The sequence below is a fragment of the Nannobrachium achirus genome, assembly GCF_963921795.1.
Source record: "Nannobrachium achirus genome assembly, chromosome: 24".
Taxonomy (NCBI): Eukaryota; Metazoa; Chordata; class Actinopteri; order Myctophiformes; family Myctophidae; genus Nannobrachium; species Nannobrachium achirus.
Genome location: NC_137831.1, coordinates 4078591 through 4095471, shown reverse-complemented (window position 1 = coordinate 4095471; position 16881 = coordinate 4078591). Strand labels below are relative to the sequence as shown.

General features: G+C 40.9%; 1 protein-coding gene across 1 annotated transcript in view; it reads right to left on the bottom strand.

Annotated features, from left to right (window-relative positions):
• Nucleotides 1-4778: 4778 nt before the first annotated feature.
• Nucleotides 4779-16881, bottom strand: part of cd99 (CD99 molecule) — a gene marked incomplete at its 5' end in the record, with an annotated part of 44818 nt that continues 32715 nt past the window's right edge. Inside the window, 3 exons of the mRNA XM_080754931.1 lie at nucleotides 4779-4863; nucleotides 5727-5780; nucleotides 6234-6353. Of these exons, the coding sequence (XP_080611057.1) occupies nucleotides 4835-4863; nucleotides 5727-5780; nucleotides 6234-6353 (203 nt within the window). The 3' untranslated portion in view covers nucleotides 4779-4834. The remainder of the gene's footprint in view (nucleotides 4864-5726; nucleotides 5781-6233; nucleotides 6354-16881) is intronic.

Below are 16881 nucleotides of genomic sequence, written 5' to 3'. Positions count from 1 at the left end.
CGGGGGAAAGCCTGGTAGGCTATTCGTTTACAAAGGGCCATTTGATCAGAAGAAGCGGCGTGGCTTTGTTTTGGTTCCCCCCGTTTGTTTCCCCAATCCCTATTAAAATGCTCCAGTAGCCTAGTGTAGTCTTGCCAGTCGCAACAAGTTGGACTAAAAGATGCATATACCAAAGGAATTTTCCAAAAGCAAAACTACACCGCATCAAGGGGTTTATTAGGTAGGTAGGCCCTAAAAGTATGCCCTTGAGCGCAGGGGAATTATTTTGGGTTAAAACCGTTTCCGGTTTGATAGTTCTAGTCAAAGTGTAGTCCGTCTGACTCTATGACTACCTTTCCGCTCCCGACTGAATCAAACCCATAGAGTATATAAACAAGATCAAACCCCGAAAAGTGAAGGGTTCCCTAGGCTGCTCACTTCCTGAATGATTTTCCAAAAAAAAGTCACATGGGAGTCCAGAGCTCGTTTTATAGGCTGGTGACTCAATTGGACCGTACCATTCCACAGGGGAGTTGGAATGGAGACTGAATTGTTTGTTTGTCCATTTAAAGGAGTTATGGTTGATGCAAATGTATTATTGTGATTGAAAATGTTTTCTTGATTTTTACACTTGAATTTAAGGTGTAGTTAGTGTCCCCATCCGGATTCAATGGGGGTAAGTTTACTATAATCAAAATAAAAAATGTGACAAATATAGAAAAACATTATTGAACTCAAGTATCCATGGAGTCACTAATCAATGGGGGAAAATACATTTGGGGGGTGAACTACTCATTTAAAGTGCTTTATGAGTTCACAGTGCTCAGCAGTGTCTCTAGCCAGCAGCTAGAGATGACCAGTCAAAGTAGGACTTCACTGCCCTCTAGTGGGTAGACACGGTACCCGTTCCAGGTTCACATTATGACAGCAACATTTATTTAGTTTTAGTCAATAGTCTCTTGAATACAATGCCATTAAGTTTTAGTCATATTTCCATGTCATCTGAAATGATTTAGTTTCAGTTGACTAAATCACCACCTCAGAAATAAATAGGCCTACTAGGCCTATGTGTAAATTGTACATTTCCTGAGTCCTCATAGACTTCATGGGTCATGTCAGTATTCTAGTTGTTGTGTTTTGTGAATTTGTGTCTCTGATGTTTCTTGCTTTCCATTCACTTCTGACTTTTAAAAAGATATATAAATGTATAGAGTAGTAAGTTCTGACGTTTTTCTTTTCTTTTTTTTTCCTCTTGAAAATCCCAGAGAAATCTTCAGTTGCGTCATATAAGAACTGTATTTATTTACAAATGAGTGATGCTTCATAATCATAATTAGTATGAAAAGTAGCAAACAAGAACTTAATTGTGACCACTAAATAATAACCAAATTGGATCCTTTGTTGATTTTATTCCATTTGTTGAACAGTGAACCGTTTTGGACGTACAAACCTTTTTACACCCAGCAACCATTGTTTAGTTTTTTTGGTGGGTGAGCACTTTGGTTCTTAATGTTACTGTAGACTTGAGGATTTATAAAAAAAAAGAAAAAGAAAAAAAGATGGAGAGAAAAAGAAGAACATTCTTAAAATACATTTCAAATTCAGGTCATCTTTGTGGCTGACACTGTAAAAACATAACTCAAAATCATACTGCAGCAATAACTAGCAGGCCATCTGTACACATCACTGAGCAGTATATATTATATACAGCTAACAAGCATCAGCAAGTACTGTACTTAAGTACAAATTTGAGTATTTCCAAATCTGCAATAGGCTACGTTTACTTCTACTCAAGAGTAGAGTTGTAGCTATACTTTTTACTCCACTACAATCATTTGAAAACATTTAGTTTCTTGTTTCTCATAGATTTTGATCATTACAAAACATACATTTAGCCACTTCAGCCCTTTACACAGATCCATCTAAAATAAAAAATATTGTGTAAAAAAAAATACATGCTGTACAAATTCAGATACCAATCATAGCATAGCACCCCAACATCATCACTGATTGTGGAAACATCACGCTGGACTCAACATTTCTGTATTATAAATCCTTGTTTTGAGTGTTCTCGCGTAATATTGTTTATTATTGTTTGACAATGATGTTGTTTTGATATTCATGAGCTGTATGCCATAAAAAAAAAATCTAAATTAAAACAAAAAAGCTTCTGAAAATGTCACTGCATGCGCAATGTATCTAAAATATATGAACGTTTAAAAACTTTTATTCATTTCTTTTAGATGGATCTGTGTACACATAAATTCAGTATGGGTAAAGATAACAGAATGGACAATAATAACGCATATAGGAACACAACAAAACAGATACAAAATACAAAAAAGGCACTGATCTATACTTGTTCAACTGCTTTGTCTCCAAAGCGTTTTGCTCTGTCTTTCTCCGAGCCAAAAGACAAAGAAATCTACTCAAGCACACAAAACAAACAATCGATATTTTACAAAATGCACGCATAGGCCACACACTTCCCTCCCAAAGCTAAATAGGACTTGCCGTGATATTTTAATAAATATCAGGTCAAATCTTGCATTAATCCCTTGCATAATATGTTTCGAGCACACTTATAATAAACATTTGACGTTGAAAAAAACTAAGTCCTTCTGTTGGGTTTGAATCCAGTCAAGATACTAGTTATGGTTCATGATAGTATGACACACTCCAGCTGTGAGGCAGCAGGAGGAGTCTACAGATATGACGTGGAGGATTAAACAGCGTTCAAAGCGTTTATAGCGTTTATAGCGTTTATAGCGTTCATAGCTGCATTGGTGGCCAATGGTTAGACGTGTCAGACCTGAGTCACATACTGTTAAGCCCTTTGCACACAGGACCGTTACGTTTTTTTTTTTTTTTTTTTTTTCGTTTGCTGCGTGAATAAAACACATTGGATTTGGTGTGCAAGGCTGTGCGGAATTGGCGCTGCGGATCCCAAAAGGAGTCATAAAAGGAGTGATGAGTTTTTTTACCGCATGCGACAAGACGCACGAATCGAACTGGGTTCGATCGAGAAAAAAACGCACGGCTGCAGCCACTCGTCGCACGGCCAATTCAGATCCGGTGTGCATGAGGTCATAGAGAATCATTGTTTTCTCTTTAAAAAATGTAATTGTCCGTTTTATCCGTGCGGATAAACGCGCCTGTGTGCAAAGGGCTTTATGCAAATACATTTGATTGTGAAAGCCATGCACCCTCTTGGGTTCCAAACAAGTTAAATAGGAAACCTGTATAATGTGTGTTTTACTCATTTATAGCACAGGTCTGAGTGGTGGAAGGGGACCAAAAGCCTTGGACGTCGCAGTAGATGTAGAGTTAAAGAAATACCACAAAGCTATAATGTGCAAATCTATGGGCCGTTTAAATTGCCACTGAAGTAATTGCAGGGCATGGACTGAAGACACAGTCATATAAAAGTAGCTAAACGCTAGCACACAACAAAAGAATGAGCTAAATACACACACGCACGCACAAGTGTCGTGCATGCACACACACACACACACACACACACACACACACACACACACACACACACACACACACACACACACACACACACACACACACACAAAACCTTCAACAGTCAACGTACGATTTTCAAGTTCAACGTCATATCGTCAAAAGTCAGGCAGAAACCTTGTATCTTCAAGTTCTTTTGTAAATTAAAACCCTACTTCATCATACAAAAGTGTCCCACATAACTAGTGAAAATGGCAGATCTGCTTGCAGATCGGCTATTTTCACTAGTTTTTAAAATGATAAATACAAAAAGAAGGGCTTTGAACATACAAGGTTTCCACCGGACAACAACGATATCAATCATTGTTTAACTGTCATCCATGTGTCAGAGTGTCTCTTAAAGGGATAGTTTACACACAGCATGTTTTTCCCCCCTATGGATTACTCACCCTATGGAGACTTGAATTCATGGATATTTTATTGTTTTTGTCACATTCCTAAGCATATCATTAATTTGAGGAGACTCTTAGTGCCTCCATAGAGAACCACTGATGGTGGCAGTTCGATCCCGGGCTCCCCCAGAGTTAGTGTTGAAGAGTCCTTGAGCAAGACTCTGTCTGAACCCCTAACTGCTCCTGATGAGCAGGTTGGTGCCTTGCATGCATGGTTTCCTCTGCCATGTGTGTGTGAATGGGTGAATGTAATGCACAAAAAGCACCTTGGATAAAGATGCTATATAAATGCACCATTTACCATAAAATGATTGGCTAAAAATACCCACAAATTCAAGTGTCCATGGGGTGAGTAATCTATAGAAAAGAAAAGTGATGTTTTTGGGGTGAAGTATCCCTTTAAGCAGAGGTGTCATTGACAGTCATTTGTGGGTCGCGGACACACTTTTATGGGTCGCTGGTAATTCTCCTTTTTGGAGAGATTATCAAAACTACAAAAAAATTAAAAAAAGTTGTGAGCTTGTAGATCGGCTACAGAGGGTATGCGCATGCATAAAGTCAATGGAAAATCGAGTGGCAAAGTGAGTGGCAAAGTGATTTTAACGTTGTTTAATGCAATCAGACAGGACTTTTCTGTGTGGATGTCTGGGCTGTCAAGACCAGAAAGCATTATGTTTTTGCCACTCAGTAGGCGTTCCTGCATAACTTCCGGGTCTGATGATGATGATGATGATGTCACGCGCATACCCTCTATTTTCACTAGTATCGGGTCCCCGGGGGAAAATAAAACTCTCTTTTTTTGGGTGTGGAGACAAAGGTTTTGGGGAACCACTGCATAGAGACTGTCAGAGCCAAAATGGCGCTGACATGGTGACAGGACTGAGGGGGCGGAGCTTCTCTCTTGGGGCCTCCAGGATGGGAGATGTGTGTCTCTAAGAGGTGCTCAGCAGGTTGCTCATCACTGCAGGGGGAGAGAAAGCACACAGAGAAGAATTAACACGTCAATTGTCAGACTGTCAGAGTGTCGGTGTGCCATGTCAACATACATTTTAATGTCAAATACTTTGATTGGAAGGACATTGTTATAACTATCATTAGAGCAGGGGTTTTCAAAGTGGGTGACGGGGCACCCTGGGGTGCCGTGATGCCAGTCCAGGGGTGCCGCCAGAATGATAATTTGATAAGACCTGGAATTCATCAATATCACTTCATCAATATCACTTCACTATGCTTAGTAAAACACACCTGATTTGCACTGTACTTGATGAGTTCTTTTACCATCTACGGCCAACTCTCTTCACCAAAAATAGCAGATCTACAAGCTCACAACGCGTCACAACAGGTTTTTTCTTTTGTGAACCTTCCCTCCAGAATAGGGATGCTGGGGTTCAAGTGGTTAAACGTCAAGTATATCGTTATTTTCAGTCAGTTCTGATGGAAACGGATATTTCTCCAATAGGATGTAAAATTCTAAACATTAACAGTGTAATTCAGGGGTGCCGTGGATGAAAAAGTTATTTACAGGGGTGCCGACTCCCTCCCCAGTCAGAGTTCAGAGTTTTAATGAATGTAGAATTCTGTGCAAGATGTAATTTGCTATAAATCACCTAACTTCATTTAATTGACCAGGTTAAAAAAAAATATTTGATTTTAAAATATAAATCTTCTCTCTCACACTTCTGCCAGTGTGCCAGTGATCACCCTCCTCCCCTGTGCCAATGTTGGCACCGTGCCTAAGGTTGCCTACCCCTGCTGTATAGTAACGTTTGCTACAGTTAACATGTGTCATCATAGCCTTGCACTAACGTGACGTTGTTTACGTACCTTGAGGCTCAGACTGCGTGCCCTGGTGTCCCTTTCCACTCTCAGGGTCCTCACCTGCCATGGAGAACACTCACATTAGTCATACGTTTCCTTGCTTGAGGAAATCAAAGTGTTCTATAAGTGTTGCGCTGGTTAGGTCCAGCGCAACGCGGTCACCTCGGAAGACAAATACGCGTTGATCAAATAGAATCAATTTTAAAGCATTGTCAATTTATCGCCTCATATGATTTCGAAAACATTCTTGAGAGCAACGTTTAGTGGTAAACGACACTGTGTCTTTGTTTACATGACTGTCATGTTGGATACTGCGTAAAAATCAAGCAGCGCACTGAGCACAGCCCAGCCTCGTATTCCAGCCTCCTCCAGAAAGCAGGCTGGTATAGGAGGCTCAGTGCAGCCAGGTGCTCTGAGCCTTTGATTAGACAGAGGTCTGTTATTGAGCGGAGCGGCCATTATCCAAAGAAAGAGAAATAAGAAGACAGACAGAGATAGAGAGAGATGTTTCACCTCCTTGCAGCTTGAAGCAGAGCTTCTTCTTCTGGTAGGCGAAGTAGCTGGACGCTGCTCCCAGGATGGCCACGCCGATGGCACTGGCAATGCCTGCGATCTGCCCTGAGCCTGCTTCTGCTGAAGATACAAACCAGAGCAGTTATTACACAATGCCCGCGATCTGCCCCGAGCCTGCTTCTGCTGAAGATACAAACCAAAGCACTTATTAAACAATGCCCGCGATCTGCCCCGAGCCTGCTTCTGCTGAAGATACAAACCAAAGCAGTTATTACACAATGCCCACTATCTGCCCAGAGCCAGCTTCTGCTGGAGATTAAAAACCAAAGCAGTTATTACACAATGCCCACTATCTGCCCCGAGCCAGCTTCTGCTGAAGATTTTATTACAGAAAGCAAGTGAATATACAGATGACATGTCTTTTAATGTTCTGTTGTTGTTTTCTTCATCGACAGTTTAACCCATTAAGACCAGAGGCTGATGTCTTCTGAATCCGTGTTCATGTTCAGTGGTTCTCAAAACTTTTCATGTCAAGGACCCCCACAATTATGTGTATTTGGCTGTGGACCCCTCATCTCAAAATATGCTGTTCCAGAAGCACTAATTTGAGTTAAAAATGTTTAAAAAAAATGTTTCATGCTTTTAAAAAAAAATCTACAAGCTCATGGGGGCCTGTGACTGAGGGTCCTTGAAATGTAAAAAGTGTGAGAACCATTGTTCTGTTAGTATTATCTCACACTATTGTCTCACACTCTCACATGTCAATGTTGTAGTTCTACACGACACTAGCAGTGTTATTCCACAAGGTGTCACTGTAACTCTGGCACCAGCTGTTTTTATGGCCCCAGCAGGCATGAACATGAACATGCATGCCAGGGTCATTAAGTATGTGGAAAACCCCATAACCAGAAAACCATGCAGTATTCCTGCTTATTCAGAGCAGTACAGTATACACACACACACACACACACACACACACACACACACACACACACACACACACACACACACACACACACACACACACACACACACACACACACACACACACACACACACACACAGCAACATAGCATGGACTGTAGCAACTTCAACTCACACACAATGACATTTGAATGTTAATGTTTATTCTCTGCTAGAAAGTTAAGGGATTCCATGCTAAACCCTAACCCTAAACTTCTTTAACTTTTTTTTTTTTTTTTACCGTTTTGGAAAACATTTTAAAATACTTCAAATAGCAGATCTACATCGACACATTGTGAGCTTGTAGATCAGCCATTTGAACTATTTAAAAATGATTTTCAAAACAGTAAAAAAGGCAGGGTTTTAGGGTTTAGCATGGAGGAAAATGTATCTTAAAACAGGGGCGTCAATTGGGTATGGCAGGGGTATGCAGCAGCCATACCCTGGGTCCAGGGGGGAAGATAAAAGTTAGTTCTAAATATAAATCCATGAATGTCTCTTTGTCTATCTGTGCTGGTTATTATGTTGGTAAATTACAGTAAAATAACTACAAATGCAAAATGGTCACTTTAACATTAAGTTATTATAATTATATTATCCACACTTATATTTTCCCCATCTGCACAGGTGCAATGCATTATTGTTAATTGTGGCATGTTTACTAACATGCCAAGATTAGCTGCACTTCCAACAACTGTTCCAGGCTGCCATATCCAGCCGACAGCCGTAGAAACGTGGGAAAAATGTACTTCTTAAAATAAATGTACCATGCCTGTTGCTAAGGTATGGCAACATGACTGGTGTCTTGCACGCGCGCCTTCGCGCACGTGCAAGACACCAGTCATGTTGCCATACCTTAGCTTTTTCTGAACTGACGCCACTGATCTTAAACAAAACACACAGTAAATGAATAGCAGAAGGATACATCTGGTCATGTGGGCACGGCATGGAAACAACACAACAGACAAAGCGACGGGCACAGACTGAAGAAAGCTTTAACAAAACAACGAGAAACTGGAAACAAAACGGCGGAAATGGACCACACGTGCACAGTGCACACACACACACACACACACACAGACACACACACACACACACACACACACACACACACACACACACACACACACACACACACACACACACACACACACCCTGGCTCATAAAGCCGGGGTGGAACAATGAACCACAGCTCAGGAGGATTATGTTGATACAACACTATGAATATACAGTATGTCTCACACTGTAGCACAGCCTACAGTACACTGCTGGCACGCTGCATGGGCTGGGTCTTCAAACACTTATACTGAGTCAGGGATGAGTGGGTAGGCGTGTGTGTGTGTGTGTGTGTGTAGGTGTGTGTGTGTGTGTGTGTGTGTGTGTGTGTGTGTGTGTGTGTGTGTGTGTGTGTGTGTGTGTGTGTGTGTGTGTGTGCGTGCGTGTGTGTGTGTGTGTGGTAGTAGTAGTCACAAACACACAGGGCGTTAGCTGAGAAGCAGTGGTGGAAAAAGTACTCAAAGTAAAATTTGTATCAATACTTCAGTGTAGAAATACGTAAAAGAGGGGAGGGGAGGAGAGGAGAGGAGAGGAGAGAAGAGAAGAGAAGAGAAGAGAAGAGAAGAGAAGAGAAGAGAAGAGAAGAGAAGAGAATCATTCCTGGACTCCATCCCAACAGTGACTTAGCGCTGGAGAATGTGGCAGTGCAGTGTGTGTGCGTGCGTGCGTGCGTGTGTGTAAGCATGCCATTCAGCGTGTGACCCATGAGGGAAATCAAAACACAAGGTGCACTAGGACCATTCTAGCAGGCTTTTATTGAGACCAGAGCAACTCACACTGTGAAACAAACACAGACATACAAATATAAACCCTTCCAAAACCCATAGACACTGCAGTGTCAGCAGCATGCTAACAGAAACATACAGACAGGAGGACCTAAAACGCCACATTAAAACTCACAGCATACTGTAGCTTGACCACTGGAACCCAAGCACGCCTATTCTGGGGGTGGGCATTTCCCCCCCCCCCCCCACCCCACAACACATCGCAACACACCGTGTCATACGTAGAGCTTGTAGCTTGTAAGAGATTTGGGGCTTAATTAGCTGCACGTCTGAGAGTTCCAACGAGCAGCTTTCCGAACTCCAATTCGGGGTAAAGCTTTTCAGATGATGCGAGTGGCGTCATTTTGTAGTTGAACCGGACCTTTCCGATGAAAAGTTCGGAGGTCGGAGACAGTATGGACAGGCCTTTAAGTTGAGGCATAAGAGCTGAAAAATAGAGCCCTTGGTGTGAAGAAAATGTCCCACAGGGCACATGTCCCAATCAGGTCTGTTTTTATTAAGACCATTTAAAGCCCTTTATTTATTCGATTAATTCATGTATTCTATTCTACTAAGCTTGTAGATCTGCTATGTTCAAAAATGAAAAATATTGAAAATATATTTTTGAATATTATTGCCCATAATAACATGCCAAGAACACGTGGTTAAAGGAATTAGACACTATGAACTAGAGGGAACATTTCCCCGGGGAATATAATATTGCAATAAACACATTGAGAACTTTAGCCCTATTTTATACCTAGACTATTTGAAAATAGACGATCTACAAGCTCACGTTGTGAGCTTGTAGATCTGCTATTTTCAAAAAATGTACTTTTACTTGTGCTACTTTAAGTACATTTTGATGCCAATACTTTCATACTCAATCACATTTTGAATTCCAGACTTTTACTTGTAACAGAGTATTTCTATATTACAGTATTGACACATTTACTTAAGTAAAACATGTGAGTAGTGTTTCCACCAACAGACGCGGGGCGGGTGGGGGGGGTGATCATGTGACATATCATATGAGATCATCCGTTGTCAACTCCAAAACAATACGTCAACAATAACTGTTTGGATGAAACAGGATTCAACACCAAGACACTGATCTGTGTTACCCCAGGGCTCCACCGGCGGCGCCGCGTTGCTCTGTGTCTTGACGGCGTCATTGACGCAGACACCCTGCCGTCCGACTGGCTCCACTGAACGTGAATGTGTTGATATTTCAATCAAAGATCATAGGATATTCGCATTATCAACTGTAGTGTTATATATGCCTAATTATAATAATTTATGCTGTGTAAAGTGCCGGAAAAAATAGCAGATCTACAAGCTCACAACATGCCGAGTGCATGAATCTGTCATCAAGCTGTTTTGTGACTGTGTCTGAGCTTGTAGATTGGCTATTTTCGGTGCACCAGTCCAGCGCAGCCACGATAATGTATAGCCTAAAAATGTGTGTGCAGACTCGGTCACTCACTGCTGGCCTGTTTTTAGGAGGAAGAATTGAGAAAGCTGCTGCTGCTTGATGGTTGAAGAGGCTAGAGCATGTGAAGAATGTCTTACTGACTGCCACAGGCTACAGGATGACCTATATACAGTATAGGAGGTGTGTGTGTGTGTGTGTGTGTGTGTGTGTGTGTGTGTGTGTGTGTGTGTGTGTGTGTGTGTGTGTGTGTGTGTGTGTGTGTGTGTGTGTGTGTGTGTGAGAGAGAGAGAGTGAACACGGTGGACTGGTGACAGATGGATGGCGTGTAGTGACGTGTTGGTAAACTCACATAGCAGCAGTCTGCTCTCTGTCTGTCTGTCTGTCTGTCTGTCTGTCTGTCTGTCTGTCTGTCTGTCTGTCTGTCTGTCTGTCTGTCTGTTCAAAGCTTTCCATCCTAACAGGCGGATACGTGTTTTTTTACGGCCCTGTCTTTTACTGTTTCTTCGGAAAACATTTTTAACATGCAGAAAATAGCCGATGTGCAACGACAAGTTTGAAATTTTGCATTCCAAACTTTGCACACACACACACACACACACACTCCTTGGCAGCCAACCTCCACCCCTCATTTCTCACATGGCCCTCTTCTAGCGCCACCATCAGGCCGATTCTTGCAAAACACATCTTTGGACACTGCTCCTACAGATTTTGCCCTAAAATCATGCAAAGCGGTACACAGTATCTCTAAAGTCATGTCATCAACATGGATCTGTCCTATTTCCCATATTCTCTCCTGATGGGCTACAATTGCCTTTTAAAGCTTTTGTATGCGACCTGACGGTCGCTTGTCTCCCGATTTGGGAGTCTTACTGGTTTTTCACAATAGTAAAACACGGCTAAAAGGTTTGGGCATAAGGGTAAGGTGGCGTGCAAGATAGGGCCCAAGCTGTCTTTCTGTCTGTCTGTGTCCAGAGCTAATCTCACCTAACCACTGGTTTTGACCATTTAAGCCCTATATAGGCCTATACTTTTCATATGACAAATAGCCAAATAAATAGACTTTTGTATTTTTGAAAAATAGAATCAAAAATGTATTTTCTTTTATTGCCCCAAAATATGTGTGCCAGGGTGAAAGTGGTCGGGGGAAAAGGGGGGACAGTGCATCACTAGGAGCTCTTCAGTGAAACTATACTGTATCATGTAGGGCTGTCACGATTATGACATTTTACATGACGATTAATTGTCACTCAAATAATTGCGATTTAATTGTGTTTTTGTCGTTGACAATTACATTTCTGTTTGGCTTTTAGGCTTTGAAGTTGCACATGGCAGATACCGGTATGACACATAACCTAAATATACAAAGAAATTACTGACATATCTGACAGATTTACACTTGAAAAAGAACCTTGATAGTGGAAATAGACGATCTACAAGCTCACAACGCGTCGGTGAGCTTGTAGATCTGCTATTTCCACAATTTTTTACTTTTAAAAAATATATATGAACATTTTTCAACATGGAAATGATTATGACGATTATGAAAAATAATCACGATTACGTCAAAAAAATCACGATTAGACGATTATGTAATAATTGTGACAGCCCTAGTATCATGTCTATGTTACAATGCAACGAATGACCCACAACCACTAACCTCAATGACATTTACTTGAAGACACACTGACACATATAACCCCATAGGCCTATTAGCAGACACCATCCTAGACACATATTATTATCCCAAAATATACAGACATTTAAAATGTATTTCCAGAGTCAAAATACATTTATGGCCAAGTTGTATATACAGTATATACTGAATATACTGTGTATACATTTATATATATATACTGTATATATTGTCGCTGTCGGGCAGAAACCATGCTATCTCTATTTTTAACATTCTTTTATTTGTTTTAATAAATCAGTATTGAACATCCTTTACGCCTGACTGTGAGTTTTACAAATATTGGACCAATGAAAAGTAGTAAAAAGCCTGGTCTGACTAAACCTCCTAAACTCCATTGGATGCTCAAACTGTCCATCAAATCACCCTTTAACTCCAAATGGTGGAGACCAAGGACCCCTTAGCTGAGAGAGAGATGAAGCAGGGACCCCCATATATTGTATAAATGCAGATTTGTATCGATTTCATAGATAGATTCAAAGTTTGACAGCATTGTCATCAGTCTATGTTAATGGATTCATGTTAATGTGTATTTTCACACATTTAACCACTTAAATCGCGAGGCGTTGAGAGCTTGTAGATCGGCTATTTTTGGATAAAGTTCTCCTCGGAAAAGGGATGCGAGGGTTCAGGTTGTTAATTTAAAATAATTATCATATCACACAAGGATTTGGGGGGCCCCCTGTAGTAACTCTGAGGACCCCCTGTTGAAGACACATCTGGGTTGTGTGTTTTTTCCACCCATTCTGAATTCTCATAGACTTGTTTAATATCATGTCATATAAGAACTGTGTTCCAAACATAAAAAAAGTATCTTGGCGGTTCGACTCGTAAGGATATGAAGAATCAACTGATGGTGAGAAAACGCTAATGTTACTGTCGCCAAATTAGTTACATTTTCACCAGAAACAGACTGTATCAAATATGAGTGACTGACTATCATAAACCATACAGAGCCTCCTCCCTGACAACATGGCAGAGACAGTTTGTTTATGTCTGGACCACATGACCCTCTGTTATTCTCTATAGAGAAAACCCTCTGACAGACTTCAGGACTCCGGTACTCTATTGTGTTGTTCAAAAACATGTGTTTTTTCTTTCCTGAAAAGTTAATATTTTGGACATCTGGTTTCTGCCTAACAGTAGCGAATCTAGACATATACGGTATACACACATACTGTAGTACAGGGGTCTTCAACGTTTTCAGGCCAGGGACCCCTTAGTTGCCTTAGCTGAGAGAAACATGAATCAGGGACCACCTCTACATATATTGTATAAATGTGTGATGCAGATTTTCATTGACTTCATCGATAGATTCATAATCTTGTTTGACAGTGTAACCCAGGTCCAGAAAATGGGTTAAAATAGGCGGAATCACCCTTTACAATGAATAAATGAAATGGGCTAATTCATCCTTCAACCAGAAGGGGCAGTGTCTTCCCAAACCTGTCTGATCAAGTGCCCTGAATGAGAGCCTGCTGCCTGTGCAGGAACACCAGGTGAAACTAATGGCAATCAATCAGAGCAGAGCAGAGATCAGAAGCAGAACACAGCAGAGAGGAGAAGCTCATAAAAAGCAGAGAAACTTCATTTAAGAAAAATATTTAATAATATCAGTTGTGTGCAACAAAGCACAGAATTAATGACTTTGTCCTGTTGTGAGGAGCAACACCGAGTCATCTGGGCAGCACTTGTGTGCTGGTGCTGATTTCATGTGCAGGCCTTGGTGAGTTACAAGCAGTGTTTGCCTTAGCTGCTAGGTGGCTAACCTGTTCTACTGTAACATGTGAAGACCCAGCACTACTGTTTGTTTAATGAAGAATTGAGTGCTGAAACAGTCATTTGAAGTTTGTTTTGTGTTCAGCTAAAAACGATTTTGAACTAAAGTGCATTATAATTTCTTTTGAGATGAAAAACGTTTTTGCACTAGTGTGACTGTTATGATTTTATTTTATCAAAAGAGACATGTGTTTTCAATGTCACTCCTCATTTTTATTTGTAGTGTCTCACATGGTTACTTGCTGGATCCTGCCATTACTATTTGAGTGTAAGGAACACACCACCATCGGTGAGAGGAAGATTTATTTGTATTTTTGTTTTGTTTGAACTATTTTTGAACTGAATTGTAATTATAATAATGCTGTCAATTTGAAAGGTTGAATGTATTTATTGCCAATAAGTATGTGAAATGAAACCTTATTTGTCTTAGACATTAACACACGGATGCCTCTGGCCTTGCTTTATGCAGGTCAGGTTTTTTGTTTGGACACGTCTGTTTGACCATCGCCTGACTCTGGTCAGCCAAGGAGTGGCGAGCTGCCCGTGATTGGAAGGACCCAGACCTGATCTATTCTCCTTGGGCAGACCCAGAGCCATGATAGTCAATGAGCCAGAGTCCTTGTCACCAGTGTGGTAGGAATGTATCACACACACATGCTGCCCTGCTGAGAGCGGTGCAGTACAACTGGGCGGTGATACACACATACTGCACACACTAAGAACTGGACTTTTGACAAACACATACTCACCACACCCACTGCACTGTGAGAAGCAGTGCAGGACTGGACAATTGTTGGTTCGATTAATACCATCACACTCACACTCTGCCCTGCAAGGAGCAGTGCAGGATTTAATAGTGAACGCTCACACTAAGGTTTAGACACTTTGTGTCTTTGGGACTATTTTACTTTAGCCACTTAGTGGTTTATGTGTTTATTGTTAATGAGTGTTTGAAATTAATTGTTCCAGATTATTGTACATGTGAAGAGTGTATTTTTTGGATTCAAATCCGAATTGAGTAATTGATTGAAATGTATTGAATACTGAACTGGGTTGAATACTGCATACAGTATTAGTCAGTATAGTTGGGTGCACCCTCAGATTAGAAAATCTTGAGAAACTGAGAAACTGAATACTGATTTATTGTTTCCATGGTATACCGATCTCTATCCATTTATTATTGTACTGTTTATGCGCATTGTTTTATTTTCTCTTTCTATTTCATTCTACTTCTATTTCATTCATTATATAAAATTGAGCCGGCCAACTCAGTGACGTGCATCTTGGTCTCATTATTTACCCCTCTGCTCCAGCAGACGAACCTACACTATCTAGCCCAACCTACAGTATCTAGCCAACGACACAGGTGTTACATAAGCTAATAAATTGGCGAGAGCTAGCCAGGAGCAGAGTGGGTATTTAATGATCACCTATCGAGTTTTGAAAAAGGTAATTTCCCAGAAAAATCGCGAAAATGGAAATTGTTCAGAACGAGTTGGTCATAATTCCAAATGCAGTCATTATAAGTGGCCTTACACAAACGGAAGTAGATGCAGAAATTGAAACACACCTGCAGAACCATGGGTCAATACAAAGAATTCTAAAAATAGACAGCCCCAACTCTGAATTTCACAAAAATACAAATAAATCTTCCTCTCACCGATGGTGGTGTGTTCCTTACACTCAAATAGTAATGGCAGGATCCAGCAAGTAACCATGTGAGACACTACAAATAAAAATGAGGAGTGACATTGAAAACACATGTCTCTTTTGATAAAATAAAATCATAACAGTCACACTAGTGCAAAAACGTTTTTCATCTCAAAAGAAATTATAATGCACTTTAGTTCAAAATCGTTTTTAGCTGAACACAAAACAAACTTCAAATGACTGTTTCAGCACTCAATTCTTCATTAAACAAACAGTAGTGCTGGGTCTTCACATGTTACAGTAGAACAGGTTAGCCACCTAGCAGCTAAGGCAAACACTGCTTGTAACTCACCAAGGCCTGCACATGAAATCAGCACCAGCACACAAGTGCTGCCCAGATGACTCGGTGTTGCTCCTCACAACAGGACAAAGTCATTAATTCTGTGCTTTGTTGCACACAACTGATATTATTAAATATTTTTCTTAAATGAAGTTTCTCTGCTTTTTATGAGCTTCTCCTCTCTGCTGTGTTCTGCTTCTGATCTCTGCTCTGCTCTGATTGATTGCCATTAGTTTCACCTGGTGTTCCTGCACAGGCAGCAGGCTCTCATTCAGGGCACTTGATCAGACAGGTTTGGGAAGACACTGCCCCTTCTGGTTGAAGGATGAATTAGCCCATTTCATTTATTCATTGTAAAGGGTGATTCCGCCTATTTTAACCCATTTTCTGGACCTGGGTTACACCAGTTTGACAGTCATCAGTCAGTTAGATTCCTGTTCATGTTTTTAGACATTTAACCACTTAAATCGTCGTTACTTACTAAACTTCGCCTTTCACTCTGTACTTGGTCTGCTCTTTTTTTTTTTACCTCTAAACCAAACCTATTTGCCATACATAGCAGATCTACAAGCTCTCAACGCCTCGCAACGTGAGGCGTTGAGAGCTTGTAGATCTGCTATTTTTGGCTAAAGTTCTCAGAATTGGGAATGCGAGGGTTCAAGTTGTTAATTTTAAAATAATTATCCTATCACTCAAAGATTTGCCGGCCCCCCCTGTAGTAACTCTGAGGACTCCCTAGGGGTCCCGGACCCCCTGTTGAAGACCCCTGCTGTAGTATGCATAACAGAGAGACACATCTGTGCTTTTTATTTGTCATAATCTCACACCCAGCTTGTTTTCATAACATACAGTAAGTACACTGCCTACTCTACCCAGTGACTCACCACAACCATTCATATCATCCTTTCATATCCATTCCATTCTCCACCCATCACAGCCAAGGGTGGAGATTGGAATGTCAAAACGTGAGT